The sequence below is a fragment of the Panthera onca genome, chromosome B1 (genome assembly GCF_046562875.1).
Source record: "Panthera onca isolate mPanOnc1 chromosome B1, mPanOnc1 haplotype 2, whole genome shotgun sequence".
NCBI lineage: Eukaryota > Metazoa > Chordata > Mammalia > Carnivora > Felidae > Panthera > Panthera onca.
Window position 1 is genome coordinate 130,822,524 of NC_138342.1, and position 22,579 is coordinate 130,845,102.

General features: G+C 37.5%; 1 protein-coding gene across 1 annotated transcript in view; it reads left to right on the plus strand.

Moving 5' to 3' along the window:
- The window catches only part of MND1 (meiotic nuclear divisions 1), a 62,289-nt gene that overhangs the window by 5,982 nt on the left and 33,728 nt on the right, over nucleotides 1-22,579 (plus strand). The window contains exons 2-4 of the mRNA XM_060653966.3: nucleotides 662-727; nucleotides 2,617-2,674; nucleotides 5,917-6,065. Of these exons, the coding sequence (XP_060509949.3) occupies nucleotides 662-727; nucleotides 2,617-2,674; nucleotides 5,917-6,065 (273 nt within the window). The remainder of the gene's footprint in view (nucleotides 1-661; nucleotides 728-2,616; nucleotides 2,675-5,916; nucleotides 6,066-22,579) is intronic.

Below are 22,579 nucleotides of genomic sequence, written 5' to 3' on the forward strand. Positions count from 1 at the left end.
AGTAGCTTCTCATTGTCTAGAAAGAATAACATACATTCTCTTTGGCTGGACAGTCAGCCTTCCGTGATCTGGCCCCCGACAACCTTTCTCACCTTCTCTGCCACTCCGTCTACATGCACTACGCAGTAATCATCCCTGAGTGCTTGGCTTTCTGATGCATTCCACGTACTTCCATAACATCATGGCTCTGTGTGGTCTGCCTAGGACACCTCACCATTTCTCAACTTGCCAAAATCCTTTTCATCTCTAGCCTTCCTAGATAGCCCTCAACCCTCCCCAATTCTGTACTTGGTAGCAATTTGTGAATGTACTTCCATCATTTATTAGTTACATCTATTTTCTTTGAGAGATTATAAGTCCTTTGAAGGTAAATACAGGGACTTATCATTGGATCATTTGATAAATATCAAATTTCTATAAACTGCCAGGCTCTGTCACAATCACACTTGTTATTCTACTGGCAGCACCTACCACAGGGCTTGGCATATAGTAGTTTAAGTGGGTCTTGAGGCCTGGCTCTGAGAGTTATCAAACTCATTGGCAGACAAGACCATAACTTTTCAGATGATGTTTCAGATCAAGTTGTTTTAGAATGCAGTGTTTTTTTGTTTGTTTTTTGTTTTTTTAATGCAGTGTCTACTTTTTTACTTTTGTGCTTTAGTCAAAGAAAAAGGGACTGAGTTCAGAGGAGAAGAGAGCCCGCATGATGGAAATATTTTTTGAGACGGTGAGTTGTTTTCTCTAAGATTTTTAGTATTTTATGTAATTTTCTCCTTAAGTATATGTCATTCAGTGTTAACTGTACCTTTTTTTATTAAATATCAGTGCTAATCAATTTCCTGAATAGTGGATAAAATTATGCAAACATTTTTAGTTTCTGTGAAGCTATGGAGTATGAAAGAACCCTACCCCAATGTCACTTCTGTCCAAACTCCTACTATACCACACTGGCACCAAATGATCTTTCTGAAGCATATATTTGATTGTGTCCCCTTTCTGCCTGGGAATAATAGTGATAATTGTGGACATCAACTGAGTGCTTCCTAGGTGCCAATCATTGCTCTCAGCGCTTGGTGTAGGTTATCTGATTCCATCCTTTTTAATCCTTTGCTATCAGGACTGTTATGATCCTCATTCTACAGATGAGGACATCTGAGACACAGCCTAAGGTGCCAGCCCTGGATCTCAAAAAATTAAAGTGGTAGTACCACTAGGATTCAAATCCAGGGAGGATCATCTGATTTTTAGATTTTAGGCAGTGTTAAATGCTGCCTCTTTGCATTTATAAATCTGACTATCGTGTTACATATCATAGGCCTCCTTAATTTATTCCAGATATTTGTGCCTGCCACTAACGGGAAATATGTTTGAAGTTTCAGGTCCTAAGTGGTAGAGCCAGGATTTAAATCCAGGCACCTGTCCCTAGAAGCTGGTTTTTTTACCATGTTGCTCAACAGTAGCTTTTTTTTTTCTTCTTCCAGTTCAAGTCCAAATCTTAGACCTACAAAAAACACTAATTTCCTATGTCTTAGCCTAATACTTGATAGGACCTTCAAAGTCTAGTCTGACCACATTCTACTGGCTACTTTCATTATATACAGATGTGAAGAAGATAAGAGAAAATGGCAAAATAGAATATGAAATTAATAAGGACATTTTCATTTTGATAATTCAGATTCTCAGTAAAACAAGCAAAACACTCTGGGAACCTTTATTTTAAAAACTGCCTTCTAAGTGTAATTTTACTAATGTTACCTCCCTTCAATGACTTACTAAAAGTCATTGGCAATTCAGAACAGAGTATCATATTAATGATGATTAGAAAGATAAATTGATGAAATTTGTATGTGAGGATTATGACTTGTACACAGTTAAAATATTTTTCCTGTGGTCTCAGCAAGAAAAGTAGATTTAATTCTTACTAGGCTGTGGAAGGCTGGGGAGAGTGGTGAGGGTGATTATTTTGTCCTTTATGATATTGTTCATTTTCTCAGTATCAAAATTGGCTGTTTCAGATTGAAAATTTTTCAGCCCTGCCTTCAGTTAATAACAGCATGTTAATGAGTGTGAGCAGCTTCCAGAAGTTCACTAGTCACTGAGTTTGTTTTGTTTTGTTTTGTTTTGTTTTTGAGAGGGAGCGTGCACGCATGCAAGCTGGGGAGAGGGGCAGAGGGAAAGAGAATCTCAAGTAGACGCCCGTCAGTTGTCTGTTTTACTTTTAGTTAAAACTGCTAAATCTGTGACGTACGATGCATGCTAAGCAAATCACTGTTTTCTTAAAATCACAGTGTCCGAGAAGGTGATTATTTCATGTTAAGTGATTCATTGTAAGTAGTCTTTATACCTCGACGGGAAGATATTCTTTACATTCTGATCTTCAGTTACTTTAAAGAATTGAATGTTCATGCAAAATTTGTCCCTTTTTAAATTCTGTTGAAGGTATCAAACAAGACAATTGCAGTTTGTTCTAGCTCTAAAATGCTTGATTCTGTCACACTGTTCATTACCAGACACAACTTTTAGTACAAAGTTTTATTAATATAGTTATGGTAAATATGAACATATAGTAGAAAATAAATATATGTTTTTCATCTTTTTTTAAACTCTTTTAAACAGAAAGATGTGTTTCAATTAAAAGACATGGAGAAGATTGCTCCCAAAGAAAAAGGCATTAGTGAGTATCAAAGATGTGCGGAGACATTTTGTGATATATTGGCCATCTTTTCTGTAACAGTCTTTCACTTTATGAAAACATAAATTTCTACAGGTGAAGAATGTTTATAAAAGTCCTTACATGATGTCTTCAGGCTGTGGCCATGATTCTTGTGTTTGGAGTATCTGCTTTAGGAAAATTAAAATGGAATATGCACGCATACCTATACCTATACACACATGCATGCACACATTTATTTATTTATAGGTATACTTACTTCAAGAGAAGTAAACATTTCATTTATGTTCTTGTATTTGTTGAATGTGACTTCATATCTTTACATGGTGTAGTGGTTTTCTAAGCTTTTGTAACAAATTACCACAAACTTGGTAGCTTAACACAGTAGAATTTATTCTTTCAAAGTTTGGAAGCCAGAAGTCTAAAATCAGGGTGTTGGTAGGGTTGGTTCCTTCTGGAGGTTCTGAAGGAGAATCTGTCTCCTGCTTCTCTCCTGGCTTCTGGTGGCTGTCAGCCGTACTTGGCTTATAGACACGTTGTTCTAATCTCTGCCTCTGTTTTTACGTAGACTTCCCCTTTATTTTCTCCATTTCTATCTCTTATAAGGACATATGTCATTGGATTTGGGCCATACCACCCTAAAACATGGATGATTTCATCTATGATCCTTAACTGCATCTATACAGACCCTTTTTCCAAATCAGGTCACATTCACAGGATTTGGGGGTTATCTTTTGAAGGGTCACTGTTAAACCCCCTATATATGGTGTGCGTGTGTGTGTGTGTGTGTCTGTGTGTATATATACATATATGTATATATATATATGTGTATATATATATATATAACACACACACATATATATGTATATATATATATGTATTTAAATCTTATTTTCATTGTATAAGCTATACATGTTTATAAGTAAAAATTGTTCATAAGCCCTCTATTCTGGGATCACCACTGTTAACATTTTGGTGTATTTTGGTGTCTTATTCTTTGGTTCTATTTGTGTATGTATGTATGTATGTATCTCTTTTTTTTTTTTTTTCTTGAGGGAACTGTCCTGTATATGCAGTTTTGTGTTCATGCATTTTTCATATAACATTATGTCATCTATATTTCATTATGTCATTTGCTTAAAGAATGATGTGGGGTGCCTGGGTGGCTCACTCTTGATTTCTGTTCAGGTCATGATCTCACTGCATGGGATTGAGCCCCTCGTGGGGCTCTGTGCTGACAGCACAGAGCCTGCTTGGGATTCCCTTTTCTCCTCTGTCTCTCAAAATAAATAAATAAACTTAAAAAAAAAAAAAAGATGCACAACATCTGCATCTCCTAACGTTTCATTCTGTGACCACCCACTATACCCTAATTTGCTTAGCTTGTTACCTTTTGTTGAACACCTAGGTTGTTCACAAACTTTGCTGCTAAAATTAATGTGTAACATACTATCTATGAATTTTTTTCTAAAAACGTGATTTTTTAGGGCAGTTTTAGGGTCATAGCAGAATTGAGTGGAAGGTACAGAGATATCCCATATGCTTCCTGCTCCCCCACATGTAAAGCTTCTCCTGCTGTCAGCATCACTCACCAGTGGTCCGTTTGTTACAGCTGACACATCCTAATCCCTCAAAGTCCATGGTTTGCATTGCATTCTGTGAGTTTGGACAAGTGTATAATGACACGGATCCATCATTATCGTGTCATGCAGAGGATTTTATTACTGCCCTAAAATCTCAATGTGCTCCACCTATTCGTCCCTTTCTCTCCTTACCCATACTTTTTTTCCCCCCCACATCTCCTATCACTTCATTAGGAAATGCTCCTAGAAATAGAGTGGAAAATAGAGACTTGTGTAGTTTTAGACATTTAATACATATTCTCAAAGTGCCTTCAGGAAAGGCTATTCCAAATTATATTCACATTCATTTCTCAGAATTGTGTTTTCATTTTTAGAATCGTTGACATTTCACTTCGTATTTCTTTACGAGTGAGGTTGAATGTTTTGCACATTTGGTGTCGATTTTTTTTTTAATTTATTAAATCTTTAGTTTTCTAATAGATTTTATTATATTTAGGAATCTGTAGAAAAAATTAAAGTGGACATAAAAATATGGATAATTTCTCAGTACAGTTTTACTTAATAGAAAGTAAGAATTGTTCATGAATTTCAAATAAAGTCATATTTGACTTTACATTTTTATATGCTACTTTTGAAAACTTCTTTCTGATTTTTTATCTTACCCTTAACCGTAATATTCAGTTTATTGTTTTATTGTTTAATTTTTCACAAGTTTTTTTTTCTTTTGTTAGTTTTCTTAGCAAAGAAGGCAAAACATGTTCACTGTTGGAAAAAATAAGAAAAATGAACAAAAAGAGGAAATAAAAATTGCCTCTTAAAGATAACTTCTGTCACATTAGTGCATATTTTAACTTTATTTGTTTATATTTTATACACTACATTTTGAATGTATATATATATCCATGCCATTAAATATTTTATAACATAAATTTAATGATTGTATAGTATCCTGTCACAATAAATGCTTTTTTTTTTAAGTTGTTTTTATTTATTTTGAGAGAGAGAGAGATAAAGAGCAAGTGGAGGAGGGGCCGAGAGACAGAGATAAAATCCCAAGGAGGCTCTGCAGTTTAGCACAGAGCTCAATGCAGGGCTCAAACTCACAAACCGTGAGATCATGACTTGAGCCGAAATCAAGAGTCAGACGCTTAATCAACTATGCCACTCAGGCGCCCCACGATATTACAAGTCCAGTTATTGGACTGGTTTCCAGTTTTTTGCTATTGAAAACAGTGCTTTGACAAGCATCGTTATGCTTGTCTGTCATTTTCTTTGGTTGAATTTAAAATAGTGGAATTTCTACATAAAAGATATGCATAAATCTAAGGTTTTCAATATATATTGTCATATTCTCTACCCATGATGAGGCTACTCATTACCCTAAATCTTTTATGATATTGTAGTCAAGAAATCATATGTCATTGCTTTATTTTGCTTTCTTCAGTTATTAGTGGGGTTAAACATTTTTGTTTGTTGACTGTGTATATTTTGTTTTTGTTCATTGATGTACTTTTGTTTTTCCATTGTAGTATTTTTTATTTTTAAAAGCTCCTTTGTTAAGTACCCCTTCTGTAATATTTATTGCAGGTATTTTCCTAGTTTTTAGCCTTTTAATTATATAGGATGTGTCTTAATGTAGTCTTTAAAAATTATCTCTTTTAGCTGCTATGTCAGTAAAAGAAGTCCTTCAAAGCTTAGTTGATGACGGTATGGTTGACTGTGAGAGGATTGGAACATCTAATTATTATTGGGCTTTTCCAAGTAAAGCTCTTCATGCAAGGAAACGCAAGCTGGAGGTTCTGGAATCTCAGGTAAGCCACCACACTTAAAAAAATTATAGATTTGCTTTGTAAGAAAAAAATTTGTTTTTATTTAAACTTATGTGGTTTCCGTTAAATTTTTAACATGCATTATTTGATTCAAAGTCTAGAGATAATCAACATCTCTTTCTTCCAAACAGTACAAGGATCTTAGAATGTTTTAACCTTCATCTTCCCACATCATGATATTATTTTATAATATTTTAGTTCCTTTTAGGGTTACAGAAAAAGGGGTGGGGAGGTACAGAGAGTTCCCAAATGTGGTTGACCCTTTAACAACATGGGTTTAAACCTCATGAGTTCACGTATACGTGCATTTTTTTTTTATACATATGGTACTGTAAATGTATTTTCTTTCTCTTATAATTATCTACATTTACTTTCCCCTAACTTACTTTATTGTAAGAATACAGTGTATGATAGCATAAAAAATATGTGTTAATCAACTATTTATGTTATTGGTAAGGCTTCTGGTCAACAGTGGGCTATTAGCACTTACTTTTTTTTTTTTTTTTGAGACAGAGCACTAGTGAGAGAGAGAGAGAGAGAGAGAGAGAGAGAGAGAGAGAGAGAATTTCAAGCAGATTCCACGTTCAGCACAGAGCCCGATGTGGGGCTGGATCCCACGACCCTTGGATCATGACCTGAGCTGAAACCAAGAGTCGGAGGCTAAATCAACTGAGCCACCCAGGAGTCAAAAGTTATATATGGATTTTTGACTGCATGAGGGTTGCCCCTAACTTCTGCATTGTTCAGTGGTCAGCTGTATAGTTTTCTCCCACCATCTGAAAGTGGAGTATTCCTATGAAACTTTTTGTGAGCTAAAATGGTGTGAAGCAAAAAAGCAATTACCATTAACCTATGTGGAAAAAATCTTTGAGTGATTCTAGACCCCAAAAGTAACCTTTCTTAGGCTTTTCTGATACCTTAGGGCACATCTTGCTAATGGATGCACAAAATACATCAAAGTAAAGCACAAATGCTCATAGGCACAGTTCGATGCTATGGAGCTTGATGCTGACATGCTGAGTATAGTTCCCAGGGAAGGAGCTTGGGGCCACTCTCACTGCTCTGGGTGCATGCTGCCTCTATAAAGGCTTGCTGCAAAATGAATGCTGAACACTCTTTTTGCTTTTTATCTTTTTTTTGTAAAAGCAAAATACCCTTCAGATTTCTCTCAGCAAAAATAGGTACTAATGTAGGTCTTTCATAAAAACAAAGTGGTATAACATGAACTTTTGAAAAATGGGGACACTTGTACCACCCCCTACACCCCACCAAACACAAAATTTCTCCTATTATTTACATTTTGTGTTAGTGTTGTACATGTTATAATTGATGAGTCAGTACTGATCTCTTGTTATTAAAGTCCATACTATATATTAGGGTTCACATTTTATATTGTATATTCTGTGAATTTTGACAAATGCATAAATGTTATATATGCACAATTACAGGATACAGAATGCAGGATTCCAGAATAGTTTCACTGCCCTAAAAATCTCCTGTGCTGGAGTTATCCCTCCATCCTTCCCTCTCCCCTAACTCCTAGCAACCACTGGTATTTTTACTGTTCTGTAGTTTGCCTTTCCCAGAATATGATATTGTTGGAATCGTACAGTCTATAGCCTTTTCAGATTGGCTTCTTTCACTTAGTAATGTATATTTAGGTTTCCTCCGTGTCTTTTGGTGGCTTGATAGCTCATTTTTTTTTTTGATAGTTCATTTCTTTTTATTGCTAAATAATATTCCATTTCATAGTTGTGCTGTAGTTTGTTTATTCATTCAGCTATTAAAGGAAATCTTGATTGTTTCCAAGAACATGCATTTAGTCTGTACTACAAGATTCCAATACATTTTAATGAAGTATTTTTTTATTCTTTTATGCAACTGAGGGGGTGAATTACCATGTGGAATTTATAGTGTAGGTAAGAAATGGAACTTCAGGGAAATAGGCAATGGACTTGTTTTGGAGTGAGGCGAGGAAGAATTCTGATTCTCGAGAAGATAACAGGACCGGGAAAAGTTAATCAAGAATAGTAAAGGAGGGGGGCGCCTGGGTGGCTCAGTGGGTTAAGCGTCCAACTTCGGCTCAGGTCATGATATCACAGTATCTGAGTTTGAGCCCCACGTGGGGCTCTGTGCTGACAGCTCAGAGCTTGGAGCCTGCTTCGGATTCTGTGTCTCCCTCTCTCTCTGCCCCTCCCCAACTAGCGCTCTGTCTCTGTCTCTCAGAAAATAAAATAAAAACGTTAAAAAAAAATTTTTTTTTTTTTTTTAAAAGGAACAGTAAAGGAGGGGCACCTGGGTGGCTCAGTCAATTAAGTGTCTGACTCTTGGTTTCAGCTCAGATCATGATCTCATGGTTTCATGAGTTCCGAGCTCTGTGTTGGGCTCTGTGCTGGCAGCATGGAGTCTGCTTGGGATTCTCTGTCTCCCTCTCTCTCTGTCCCTTCCCCACACACGCTCTCTCTCTCAAAATAAATACATAAAGTTAAAAAAAAAAGAATAATAAAGGAAATGAATTTATTTCTGTTTGGAGGTAACATGAGATTACATTTCTTCACAGGAAAATCCTCCTGAAATACCACTATTTAAAATGTTGCTCATGGGTTTAAGAAGGTTAAAGAGTTAGTTTGTAAGGAGCCCTCTGTCAGTCATTGTTTTTAACTATAAGCAATGCATATTAACTCTGGCTGACATTAGCAGAAAAGGAATTTTTGAAAGATACAAGATGGATTTGCAGAATCACTGGGAAGGCTGGAAACCCAGTTCTAAAAGTAGGCAGGAACCGAGGGAAGGTACACAGCCAGACCACAGCCAAAGTCACACCATGAAACCTGTCTGGTGAGGATTCTGCTGCTCCAGAGCCATGAACACTGCACCTAGCTCTACTGACATTGCTGACCTCAGAAGATGATTCCACTGGTGCTTCTGACTCAGGCTGAAGAACCAGATGTTGCTGCTGCCAAAGAAAAGAAAACAAACTTAAAAATCCCTCAAAAAACTTCTGTCCCAGCTACCAGTCACATTTTGTGGAGGTACATGTGATCTGGCCAAGCCTGGGTTACATTCTCACACTCTAGTTGCCAGGGGAACTGGCGAAATAAGTAACTGGGGTGTCCAGTTTCTTTCTTTCTTCTTCTCTTTTTTTTTTTTTAAAGTTTATTTATTTGTTTTGAGAGAGAGAGAGAGAGAGAGAGTGAGTGAGTGCAGAGGGAGGGGCAGAGAAAGAGAGAGAAAGAGAGAATCCCAAGCAGGCTCTGTGTTATCAGCACAGAGCCCAGTGCAGGGCTCAATCTCCTAAACCTATGGGATCATGACCTGAGTCTAAATCAGAGGAGTCGGATGCCTAACTGACTGAGCCACCCAGGCGTCCCATGGAGTTTCCAGTTTTTGTGATGAGAGGTAGCTGCCTCCTATTGGTACCAGCAGTTCCCCAAAATAGGAAGGGAGTTTGAATGCTGAGTAGCACTGTCTCTCCTACCATGATATTTGCAAAATAAATCAGGAGAAACAAACTGGAAAAGAGCATAGGACTTGGGAGTCAGAATAATAACAACTAAATTATTGAATACCTACTGTCTTCTGTGATAACTATCCTAGGCACTCAGAATCCATTAGTGGACAAAGAATGGAAGCAGGGAAACCAAGTAGGTTAAGTTATTGAAGTAATCCAGCTATGAAATAATGGTGGTTTGGACCAAGGTAGACGAAGCCCACTTATCCTTGCCTTAGCCATAGGCAACCAGTAAGCTACTTTCTGTCTCTTGTAAATTTTCTTGTTCTGGACATTTCATATGAGTGGAATCACAGCATGTGTATCATTCTCAACTGGCTTCTTTAATTTAATGTAATGTTTTCAAAGTTTGTCCATGTTATAGTAGAAGTACTTCATTCCTTTTTATGGCCAAATAATATTCCATTATATGAATATAGCACACTTTGTTTATCCATTCCTCAGTTAATGGCCATTTGGATTGTTTTCACCTTTTGACTGTTAATATGCAATGTTGCTATAAACTTTCAAGTTTTTGTGTGGACATTTTTTCATTTCTCTTGGGATTTTCTGGGTCATATGACAACATGATTAGTTTGAAGAACTTCCATACTTCTTTCTAATTTGGCTTCACCAGTTTCCATTTTTACAGTGCATGAAGCTTCCAATTTTACTACATTGTCACTGAAATTTATCATTACCTGACTTTTTTGACTTTAGCCATCCTAGTGGTTGTGAAGTGGCATCTAGTTACGGTTTTGCTATTTGCCTGGTGACTAGTGATGTTGAGCATCATTTCATGTGTTTACGGGCCATTTGTATATCTTCCTTAGAGAAATACCTATTCAGATCCACCATGTTTTATCTTTTAAACGTGATGCCACATTTTTTCCATGCTAGGAAACAACATGCATATTTGTCACTCAGCAATTTGTTGAAAAGTTAATCATGACAATTAAAACTTTATACAGGGTAATATACTTTCAGGTCTTATTGCATTTTCCTGTCTTCATGGTTTTTTGTTCCTTTATCCTCTTTGAGAATTCCCTTGCTCTTCCTTTCTACTTAGCCAAATTCTAAACATCTCTCTTTTCAGAAACCTTCTCAAGGCCCCATAGCTTATAGTGGGTTTGGCCTTCTCTAAACAAACTGTAATATTTTTGGTTTTACCATGATATAATGTATTGCTTTGGCTCATACTGCTGGTTGCCTATGTAATGAGCACTGCCCCTTTCTTCTTTACTAACAAAACACTTTGTTGAGGCAGCAGTGTGCCTTACTTAAAAAAAAAAAAAATGCTCATCTTCCCACACTCCTTTGCAACTAAGGGTGGCTATGGAAAACAGTTCTGATGAGTGAGATATAAGTGGAAGAGTATCTCTGAGGTTTGTAGGAAAGTGTTTACTTTCCTGATAAAGGCAAAACCCCTTCCCCTTCTTTTCCATAGTGGACATGAGATCATATTGTAACCCTACAATAACATGCATTAGGATGGGGACCTGTCCCTTAATGTCAGAGCCTGAATAGAAAGGGCTTGGGTCTCTGGTGGCATTTTGAAATACTGTACTAACCTGGGACTGTCTCATGTCTGGACTGTTTAATCCAGTTTTAGTCAAATGTTCTGTTACTGTAGCTGAATGTGTTCTAAATGGATATAATTGCTTTGAAGACTTTCTTTTATATAAATGTGACTTAGATTTTTTATTAGTTGTCTGTTACTTTGTAACAAACTGTGTACTCCAAAATTTTGTGGCTTAAAGAAACAAACATAGATATTTCACAGTTTCTGTGGATCAGGAATCCAGACATGGTTTAGTTAGGTACGTCTGGCTCAGAGTCTCACATGATGTTGTAGTCTGACAGTTGGCTGGGGCTGCGTACTCATCAGAAGGTTCATCTGGGAGAGGATTAACTTCCAAACTCAATCATATAGTTATTGGATTTAGCCCTTTGAAGGCTGTTGGACTGAGGGCCTTTATTCCTTGATAGTTTTTAGGCAGAGGCCTCCCTCATTCCTTATATCCTGGGCTTCTCCATAGGACAGTTCACAGAGCAAGCATGTGGAGAGTCCAAGGCAGAAGGACACTACTGTGTTTTTTTGTAACTTAATCTTGGAAGTGACATCTCTTTACATCTGCTGTAGTGTGTTTTAATGAAACAAGTCATTAAATACAGCCCAGTTGCAAGCAGAGATTACAAATGGGCATAAGTAGCAAGGGGCAGGGATCATTTTGGCCATCTTAGAGGATACATACACAGATTAAAATTTTTTTTTTAACTTTTCATATGTATAAGTCTTCTTGATTAGTTTTTAATTGCTTTATTGAAGAATATTTGACATTCAAAAATTTCTCATATTTAAAGTTTATAAATTGCCAAGTTTTGGCATATGTATACATCCATGAAACCATCACTACAATTAAGGTAATGAGCATATCCTTCATCCGTAAAAGTTTCTTTATTCCCCTTTTTAGTCTTTCTCTCCTGCCCTTCGCTTCTCTGCACTGTTTCCCCTGCCCCCATCCCTAGGCAACCACTGATTTGCTTTCTGTCACTATATTTCCAAGAGTTAAAAAAAATTTTTTTAATGTTTATTTTTGAGAGAGAGCGAGCGAACATGAACAGCAGGGGCGGGGAGGGGAGTGGAAAGAGAGAGAGAGAGAGAGACACAGAATCTGAAGCAGGCTCCAGGCTTTGAGCTGTCAGCACAGAGGCCGATGAGCAGGGCTCGAACTCAAGAGCTGTGAGATCATGTCCTGATCCGAAGTAGGACATTTAACCGACTGAGCCACCCAGTTCCCCCCCCTTCTTTTTAATTTTTTAAAAATGATATTTCTAAGAGTTTTATATAAATGGAAATCATACAGTAATGTATTCTTTTTCCTGGCTTCTTTTACTGAGGATAATTATTTAAAGATGTATCCATGTTGCTGTCTTATTCATTTATTTTTATTGCTTAGTGGTGTTCCATTGTATGGGTATATGACAGTCTGTTTAGCTGTTGATAGACGTTTGGGTCTTTTGTGTGTTCTAGTTTTGGGCTATTAGAAATAAAGCTGCTATAAATATTTGTGTATAAGCCTTTGTAGGGACATATGTTTTTATTTATATTGGGTAAATACCTAGGAATGGAATGGCTGGATTGTATGTGGCAAGTTTATGTTTAACTTTTTAAGAGATTGCCAAACTGTTTTCTGAAATAGTTGTGCCATTTTACATTCCGGTCAGGAGTGTATGAGAGTTCCTGGTCTCTCCACATCCTTGTCAATACTTGGTATGATACCCATTCTAATAAGTATATAGTGATATTGTGGCTTTTTTCCGTTTCCCCAGTGACTAATAATGTTGAGCATCTTTGCATGTGTTTGTTTGTCATCCATAAGTCTTCACTGACAAAGTGTCAGTACAGATCTTTTACTTAAAAAAAAAAAAATTTCTTTTTGCCTTTTTTAAAACTTGGGTTTTTATTGTTGAGTTTAGACAATTCTCTGTATATTCTGGATACAGATCCCCTCCTAGACAAATGTTCTCTGAACTTTTTTTCTACCAGTCTTCAATTTGTCTTTTCATTCTCTTAACTAGTTTTTGAGGAACAGAAGTTTTTAATTTTGTTGAAGGCCAGTTTATCAATTTGTTTCTTTATGGTTGGTGTTTTGGGGGTATATCTTACCTTCTTCTGGGCAATTATTTGTGCCTGAAACTGGGCATAACAGGTGCTGATTAAACATTTGCTGGTTGACTTCTTGAGCCAGAGGAACTCTTTACCTTTGAGGAAAAAACAGCTAAATGTACGTTTTTTATTTCTTTGCCTCTGGATTTAGCATAATATCTACTTAGCAAGTGGGGGAGCTTGGCAAACCTTAAGAGAAGTAAAGAAGAGATCTCATAAGAATCTCTAGTACAGTGAATCTATTTTCAAAAAGTGAACTTAATATCACTGTTCGTTCTGAGTGTTTGAGGAATAGGATGTTCTCATTAGTTACTGTCTATAGATCCCTCTTCCTACAGGTCTGAGAGTTGGCAACAAATGTATTTTGTGACACACCCCTCCCTCCCCACCTCCATTGACAAGTTGGAGGTCAAAGATTAATCTTACACACCTCAGAAATCAGGTCAAGTCAGAGATGTACACCTAGGCAGTAGTCCTATACCCTCTGTTCTAAACACTCCAGAGGTAAACGAAAAACATGATTTTGATGTCATTTGTAAAACGTTGATAGCCCTTGACATTTGCTGTATATAGTTATTAAAAAACAAAACCAAAAAGCCTTAGTGCCTTTTCACTGACCTAAACCTACTTTATTCTCTAACTAAAACTTGAGATGGCACGTCAGTATCATTCTGTGCCCCTCAACCATGGTTCTGGAGATCGCTTATCATTTTAGAGAAGCAATGTGGCTCAATGGAAAGAGAAGTAGTTAGAAATCAGACATGGATTGAAATCACAGCTTTACTTCTTACTGGCTGTAGGATCTTGGAAAACTTTCTTTAGCTCTTTAAAGTCTCAGTTTCCCAGTTTGTAAAATAGAGAGTATACTTCAAAGGGTTGTGATACAGATTAAGTGATATATGTAAAGCCTGGCGTACTAGGTACTCAGTCTATGGTAGCCAACAAATTCAGCTAAATTACTACTCATCCAGGATATACTGTAAGTTTATTTGGTCAGTCAGAACAAATATTTGAGGGTCTACTACGTGCAAAACATTTTACAAGATCCTGGAGGTAGTTTGTAGAAGTTAAGATTTGTTCCTTATAACAAAGAACTTGTGGGATGCCTGGATGGCTCAGTTGGTTAAGGTGTCTGACTTTGGCTTAGGTCATGATCTCACGGTCTGTGGGTTCAAGCCCCGCGTTGGGCTCTGTGCTGATAGCTCAGAGCCTGGAGCCTGCTTCGGATTCTGTGTCTCTCTCTGCCCCAACCCTGCTCTTGCTCTGTCTCTATCTCTCAAGAATAAATAGACATTTAAAAAAAAAAAAAAGAAAAGAAAAAAAAAGAAAGGAGATGTAACCTGTGCTAAAGAGTGAAAGTGTAATATGGGTAGTTTCATGAATGAGTGGTAAGATTAAAAATGCTGCAAGTGATGGTAGGGTTTATATAAAGATAGAAGGTACTTATTTAGTGTGACAGTGAACCAGATTCCAAATTCAAGGTTGTACTGAAGGATTAGTTTATTTGGCATATTGCCAAAGTGAGAGGTTAATTTCCTTTGAGTTTCTTGTTAAATGACTTCCAGATTAGACAGTGAGGAAACTCTAAATTTTCCTCTTTCCTCCCTCCCACTCACTCTTTCTTTCTTTCTTTCTTTCTTTCTTTCTTTCTTTCTTTCTTTCTCTCATTCAATCATTCATTCATTCATTCTGTTCTGCTTTGGTTCTACCAGTGATTCCAATTATGTGCAGGAATGTATTCATCTCTTGAGAATGGACATTCTTGTGGTAGATCTGAAAATTAAATCAGGAAACACATTTTTTTCTCTCTTGCCTTTAGGTTATATATATTTATCATTATTAAAGACAGTCTAAAAGCCTCATGGTTATAATTTATGTTTTTCTTTAACATCTTCTAAGATGGCACATAAGCCATCAACTGTTTCGTGTTGCATTAACTGCTTTGACAGATATGACTATATGCCTGCTCTGTGCACACACTGTTCTAAGTTGTTTGGGCAGTATGAAAATAATAGAATGTGTGTTTCATGTTGAATAATTTACACTGTACTTGGTAAGGCAAGATAAATACCTTAAATAGTTAATTAACTTTTTGTGAAAAGACATAATCAACTTTTAGTTTATGTAAGAGTAGTGCCAAATACTATCTTTTCTATGGGTCCTAGTTGTTATATGAGTTTAGAGGATGTAAGATTTTTATAAATCCAACATACTTAAAGGAGACTTCTTAGAAATGATTATTTTGAGCTGCAGGTTAAGTAGATTTTGATGGATGGAGGGGATTCCCAAGGGGGACCAAGGGGACCACTGATCCTGATGTTGAAATGGCAGCCAAAATTCATTGAGCACTTAGCCAGGTACCATTTGAAGAGTTTGTCTTAGCCCATTCAGGCTGCTATAACAAAATAGTACAGACTAGGGAGCTTATAAACAACAGAAATTTGTTCTCACAGTTCTGGAAACTGCTCAGATAGGAGCACTCTTCCGGGTCACCGGCTTCTTATTGTATCCTCACATGGTTTAATTGCTTGGGCACTTTCTGGAGCCTCTTTGTACGGCACTAATCCTATTCTTGAGGGCTCCACCCACATGATGTGAGCACCTCCGAAAGGCCTTACCTACCTAAGGTTATCAGCATTACCTTTGGGGTTAGGATTTCAACATAGGAACTTTGGAGGGAGGACATAAAATTCTTATCATAGCTGAGCTTTTGCATACTTTGTATCGTTTGACTCTAAAACTACTGATTCAAAATGCACACTTTTAAATCTTTTCCCAAAAGGGATACCGTTTCCAAGATGCTTTTGTTTTTGTGTCCATGGCCCTATCTATCCTTCTAGGACTCCCCACTCTGACTTGAGTATTTCTTTTCTTTGCTGCCATAGCATCCTAAGTGCGTCTCCGGTCCACCACCCTGTGTTGCAGGTGTTAGTTTACTTGACCCTGTCACTTAGTCGGCCTGCGTCCTCAGGACTCAGCACAGTTCTTGGCATATGACAGGTGTTTGATGAGCGAGTGAGAATTAAAGGAAATGAAGGATATGAAGTTAGTTCTAATGAGACCATTCACTGATACAGAGGATTCCATTAGTGCTGCAACTAGTCTATGGAGCAGTTTTTAACTGATTTTTAAAATTAAGGGGTCAGAATTATGGAAATTATCCTTTTTATTTTTTTTAATTATTTTGCTCTGCTAAGATCTTCCATAGTTCTTCATCCAAGTTCTGATTTGCAACGCATTTATTTCTAGTGGAAGAGGTCTGGCAGACATGTTTTCTGGGAGTAGTTAAGCATTACATTGGGAAATCCACACTAAGCTGGATTTCGGACACAGCTGGATTTGGGAGGCACTACTAGATTCTCTTATGATAATTTAAAGATTTATTTTTTAAACTAGTTTTTAGAAATGAGTGTATAGAATTCTTTGTTGCCAAAACTGGGTGAATAAAGAGTCAGTTCGCTATTGGGCTGTGTGGACAACTTTGAAATGTTTGCAAATAAAAATAGGCATTATTTCTACATTATATTTCTATTATATTCATTCAGTTAAGTAAATGTTTAGTGAGTGCTTGCTATGTCAGACATTGTGACTGATGAGAGGGACATAATGATAAATTAGGCAGTTCCTGTCCCCAAGACCTCACAGTGTAGTGAGGACATGCATCACATACATCCACAAATCGTTGCAGGACGGTGTGATATGTGTTCTACCGAAGAAGATGGTAGTACAAAAAGGGGTGAAAGTTAGTTCTGCTGAGGATAGCCTTTGCAGTTAAGGAAGGAGACATTTAGGTTGGTTCTGGAAAGATGTATGGGAGCTCATGAGGCAGTTGAGGGTGAAAGGCATAGTGGGTACAGAGACCAGGGTGGTAAAGAGTAGACTCCAGACCCAGATTCTTTAGATTCAAATCCAACTTCTTCCATTTACTAGAAATTTCTTTCGCCTCTCTTTTCTCATGTGCGCAATGTTTCTAGTAGTTTCTACTTCATAGGATAGTTGTAACAATTAAATATGTCATATATAACTGCTTACGACAATGACTCATACATAGAATTGCTTTAGCCTTTGTTATTTTTTGCAAAGACCAGGTGTGTATAGAACTACATAATGTGCATTCTGGCTTACATAGGAATGGTTTTGGCTGAAGAGTCTGGTCCTTAGCATTTATCCAGGGTGGCCTCACCCTAAAATATCAGTGTTGCTGCTTAGTCCTCTGCCTTGCAGCTGCATCTTCTACTCAGGTTGGTGCACCCTCTCTTTTTCTCAAGCATGGTACCCTCACTCCCAGCTAAGTCTCCCAGACCACTGTGGTCTGTAAGAATGAGGGGGAGCTGTTCCAGGCCCACTGTGCTCCAGATGACATAGGCTAGGGTGTTTCTTTGCACCTCTCGTGCTCTGATAGCTGTAGGTGGGTCAGGGTTATCAGAAATCCTCACTGTGTCTAACTTTCTTGCTTGCTTCCCAGACTCTCTTTCTCCTCTCCTATCTTTAATTTGCCATTTGGGAGGACAGAGCAGGACTGGTTTGGGCCAGTCCTGTAGTTTTCTGACTTAAAAACCTAGACTTTGAATTCTGAAAAAACAAAACAAAACAAAATCTCATGGTTCCTCTTTGCCACTATTGAAGTTTGTTCATGCTCTATTAGAGCATTTATCACACTCGTATTTGTACATCTCGCTTTCATATTAAGTATGTGTCTCAAACTAAGAGACTTTTTTTAATCTTCAACTTTCTTTCCCCATAACCTAACCCGATAAAAGTAGGTATTTAACCATTTGAACAAATGAGTGAATGAACACATACAACTGACCAGCTTCTAAACTGTGTTCTTACCAGCTTTAAAGGTTTCTAAGATGTTTGATAAAGATTACTTTTGTCTGCAAGTAATTGAATATCTGACTAATAGTGGCTTAAATGGAAGTTTATTTTTCTCACATACAGTCCAGAGCTAGGTGTCTCTTAATCTTGATCAGTGACTCAGTGGTATCATTGTTGGCATCTTTGTGATCGTCTGGGCTTTTCCATCATGGTCATGAGATGGTTGCCACAGCCCTTCTGTCCTATCTGAAGAATGAAGAGAGGAAAGAGAAGCTGATGGAATGACTGTCTCTCTTAGCAGGAAAACAGGAAAACAAAAGCTTTCCCAGAAGCTCTCCAACAGACTTAGGCTTTATTTTTTATAAGTTGAAGCAGTGTTTCACTGCCGCCTCTAGCTGTAGAGGAAACTGGGAGTGGTACTGGGTAAGGGAGGAAGGAGGTTGGAAGTGGACTAGATGAGTCAGTAAACCAACAGGGTTGGCCGCAGGCATAGGAATATAAACAGGACATTATTTTATGGGAGTATAAAGTTCTTTAACTGTAGCATAACTGATCAGATAGTAAAGTGTTCAGTGATAATGTAGTCCATTCTCTACGAATACCTGGGTTATACAGAAAACATTCTGCTTTATCTTTGATTCCCCCTCCCCCCTTAGGCTGCAGGAGTGATGCAGGGCTATAGTATTACAATCAACAAATAATATTTATGTTTTGATTTTTCCTTGAAATATGGGAATACTTGACCACTTTCTTTTTTGTTGCATAATCATTTTTTTTTGCTAGTTTTGCTGTACAAATACATTTTCATTGGTACATGTTTATACTTCCATAAATATTGTCTACCTGAGGTTTTTCCACTTTTTTTAATGCCAGAGGTTCTTATTTATTTCAGTAATTTTGGGGTTTCTGCTGCATTGAAAGGTTCTTCTTGACCAAAGATACCATTGTATTTTTAATATGTGGTTTCAAAAGATTAACCTTAGCTAAGTATATGCTGTGTAGCTCAAAATATAGTTGGTTGTTTTTGGGTTTTTTTAAGATACCTCTTTTGAAATTGTTCTGGACATTGCTTATTAGTAATATGTTGACAAATTTAGCATATGATACCCAGAGAGGCAGGATTCTCATTGGAAAGCCAGGTTTTGATATCCATGTGACCTGGATTCAACTAGCAATATTGCCATTTACTACCTAGTCAAAATTACCTAATGTCTCTGAATCTAGTTTCTTAATCCATAACATAGCAATATTAAAGCCTCCGATGAGATCATGTGTGTACTTTGAGGCCTGGCTTGCTGGAGGCACTCAGTGATAGTACAGCAGTAGGTGACTATTTTTTCTATTTTTTTAAGTTGATTTTGAGGGGGAGAGAGAGCTAGTGAGCAGCGCGGGAGGAGCACAGAGAGAGAGCAAAGAGAGAGAGAGAGAGCAAAGAGAGAGGGAGAGAGAATCTCAAACAGGCTCTGCACTGTGAGTACAGGGCTCGAACTCATGAAATGTGAGATCATGACCCAAGCTGAAATTGAGTTGGACACCTAATGCACTGAGCCACCCAAGTGCCCCGTGGGTGACTATTTTGACAGCAGAGAATACAGGGAGACTTTTTAGCTCATTGCATTTGTAGTTTGTTGCTCTTGTCATTGTTTTTAAATACATGAAGGAAGAAAAAGGAAAATGACAAAAGAAAATGTAATCACAAACATGGTTTGGAGTGGCATTACTTGCTGCTTTAGTTAGTATTGCCAACTTATATTCAGTTTGTTAAAATGTTAGTTTTTTAGACGTCAGGACAACTTTCTCTTTTGGTAAAATTTATATCTACCTCTTTATTGCCAAGGCCTTCTGCCCCTTTGTTAATGAGGAAAGAATAATTCCATTGTTTTCCTGTAGTAAGCCAGAAGATCACCACCTAATGGCATAATCACCTTGTAAACCTTAATAAATTGCTTAAGTAATGTCCCAAAATGGACTCCTTTTAGGAAGTAAAATCCTGAGTAGTCATATATTAAAATCAAGCTAATTTTTCGTAGTGGAAGTTCTTTCTGTCTTGTTTGTATTAAACATATATTCTTCATCTGATGTTCAGTAAGGGATAAAAGCCATTACTGGAAGTGTTAATAATTCCATTTTTGATTTATCATTTTTAGTGTCTCTTCCAGATAAGAAGAGACTTTGATTTTTGTGGCATTTGATTTTTTTTAAGCTCATGTTAAATCAAAAACGTAAATAGTTGTCAACTTTTTATTTCTTTCTCCTATTTAACAGGTTAAATTACAAAGCTACTTAATACGTGTAGTTCTTAAATAAAACTCCCAGTCTCTCAGAAGTTTTGATATTGCGTTCTGCTCGATGGGAAATTGAGAGCATCGGGTCTTAGCTTTCCTCACTGTCACACATGGAGATGTCCATTTTGTTGTTCCACGGCTCACATCCCTACTTTCTTCACCAAGGCCACCTGTGCTTGATCATACCCATGGCAAGTCTCTGTGCTCTCCTTTGGATTCCTCCTTACCAGCTTTCTCTTCCTTTCTGGGATTTTCCAATATCGGAATGTGAAATGTCCTCAGATACAGTGCTGAAAAAGCTTCATCACCCCAGAAGACTCATTTTCTGTCACTGTGATTCATCTGTTCATCTATCCAAGAAGTATTTATTGAGCTTCTGTTCTGGGCCAGCCACCGTTTTGGGTGCTGGGGACATGCGCCCATGAGCAAAACAAAGATTCCTGCCTCTGTAGAGCTCACTTTCTGGTAAAGGGAGACAGACCTCAAACAATAAACACGATTACTAAGCAGACTATGTATAGTATGAATAGGTGGTAGGTATATGAAAAATATTAAAAGTAGTTCTAGAATTGGGGGGTGGGGTGCAGATTTAAAATTGAGTGGTCATAGGAGACCTTCCTGAGAAAGCACAATTGGAAGGAGAGGAGGGAGTTAACCTGTGAATATCTTGGGGAGGAACATCCAGAGAGAGAGAGAGAGAGAGACTATCCAGAGAAGACAGCCAGTGCAAAGACCTTAAGATCACAGCATAGCCAGTAAGTTTACAAAACATCAAAGAGGCCAGTGTGACTAGAGTAGAATGAATGAAAATGGACTAGTAGGAACTTGGGTCACAGAGTTCATGAAGGAGGATGGCCATCTGCACTGTTGTGAAGCTTTTACACTAAGTGAAATGGGGAGCCGTTCAGTCCTTCAGCAAATCTTGTGCTCTTGCTATGTACAGTGATACCATGCTAACTATGCCCTTGTGAATTCATACTTTATTTCAGAAACTAGACCATAAATACATTGTATGTTAATTAACATGTTCAACAACAGAGAAATGAGCAAGCACCATCCTAGCACAGAAAGAGAGAAACTTAATTTGTTTCTTATGCCTGTTGCCTCAATTTTTTCTCCTGGATTTTGCTGCTTCTGGTGCCAGTACTTAATGCTTTCAGTGCCATTTTTCTGGCTTTTTCTCTTTTCATAACCTCTTTCTTCTACCAGTTCTGTTGAGGTTGACTGTCTTATAGAACTCTTTACTTTTGACAATTAAAATCTCTCTGGCTGTTCTACAGTAGTTCCCCCTTATCAGCAGTTCTGCTCTCTACAGTGTCTGGAGGCTGAGGATTCTCCTGATGTGTGGTCAGAAGGTCCTCAGTAGCCTAATGCTATGCCACAGTGTCTATGTCATTCACCTCACTTCATCTCATCACATAGGCATTTTTTCATCTCACATCACAAGAAGAAAGGTGAGTACAGTATAGTAAGGTATTTTGAGAGTAAGAGAGACCTCATTCACATAACTTTTACTATAATACATTTTATAATTGTTTTAAAAAAATTTTTTTAATGTTCATTTGTTTGTGAGACAGAGACAGAGCATGAGTGGGGGGGGGGGGGGGGAGGCAGAAAGAGAGAGGGAGACACAGAATCGTAAGCAGGCTCCAGGCTCTGAGCTGTCAGCACAGAGCCCGATGCGGGGCTCGAACTCACGGACCGTGGGATCATGACCTGAGCTAAAGTCAGATGCTTAACTGACTGAGCCACCCAGGCACCTCTGTTATAATTGTTTTAGTTTATTATGGTTGTTAATCTCTTACTTTCATTTACTACTGTTTTCTTCTCTCTACTCTCATGTCCTTCAAGATTGATTCTAAAGAATGTTTTCTTCTCCATACTTACTCCCTTAGACAGCAGTTATAATCTGTGTAACTAATATCTGAGCTCTAGAAGAAACTTCATGTTCTTTACAGACTTGTATTTTTAACTGAATATGTCTAACAATATAACAAATGAAGATCATCCTGGGGTCTGTCACTTGCACAATTTTGGTATCTTCACATTGGAAGATTAACTCTGGTTCTGCTGTCTATGTAATCCATCACCAATTATTGTCCATTTTCTTTAGTTAAATATTTTTTGTATTTGCCCTATTTTCATTCCTGTACTAACCCTAGTCTGGTGTTTCCAAACTGTTATCAAGGCCCTGTTTTAGATTCATGACTCTATTATTTCACTCCTGTTCCAT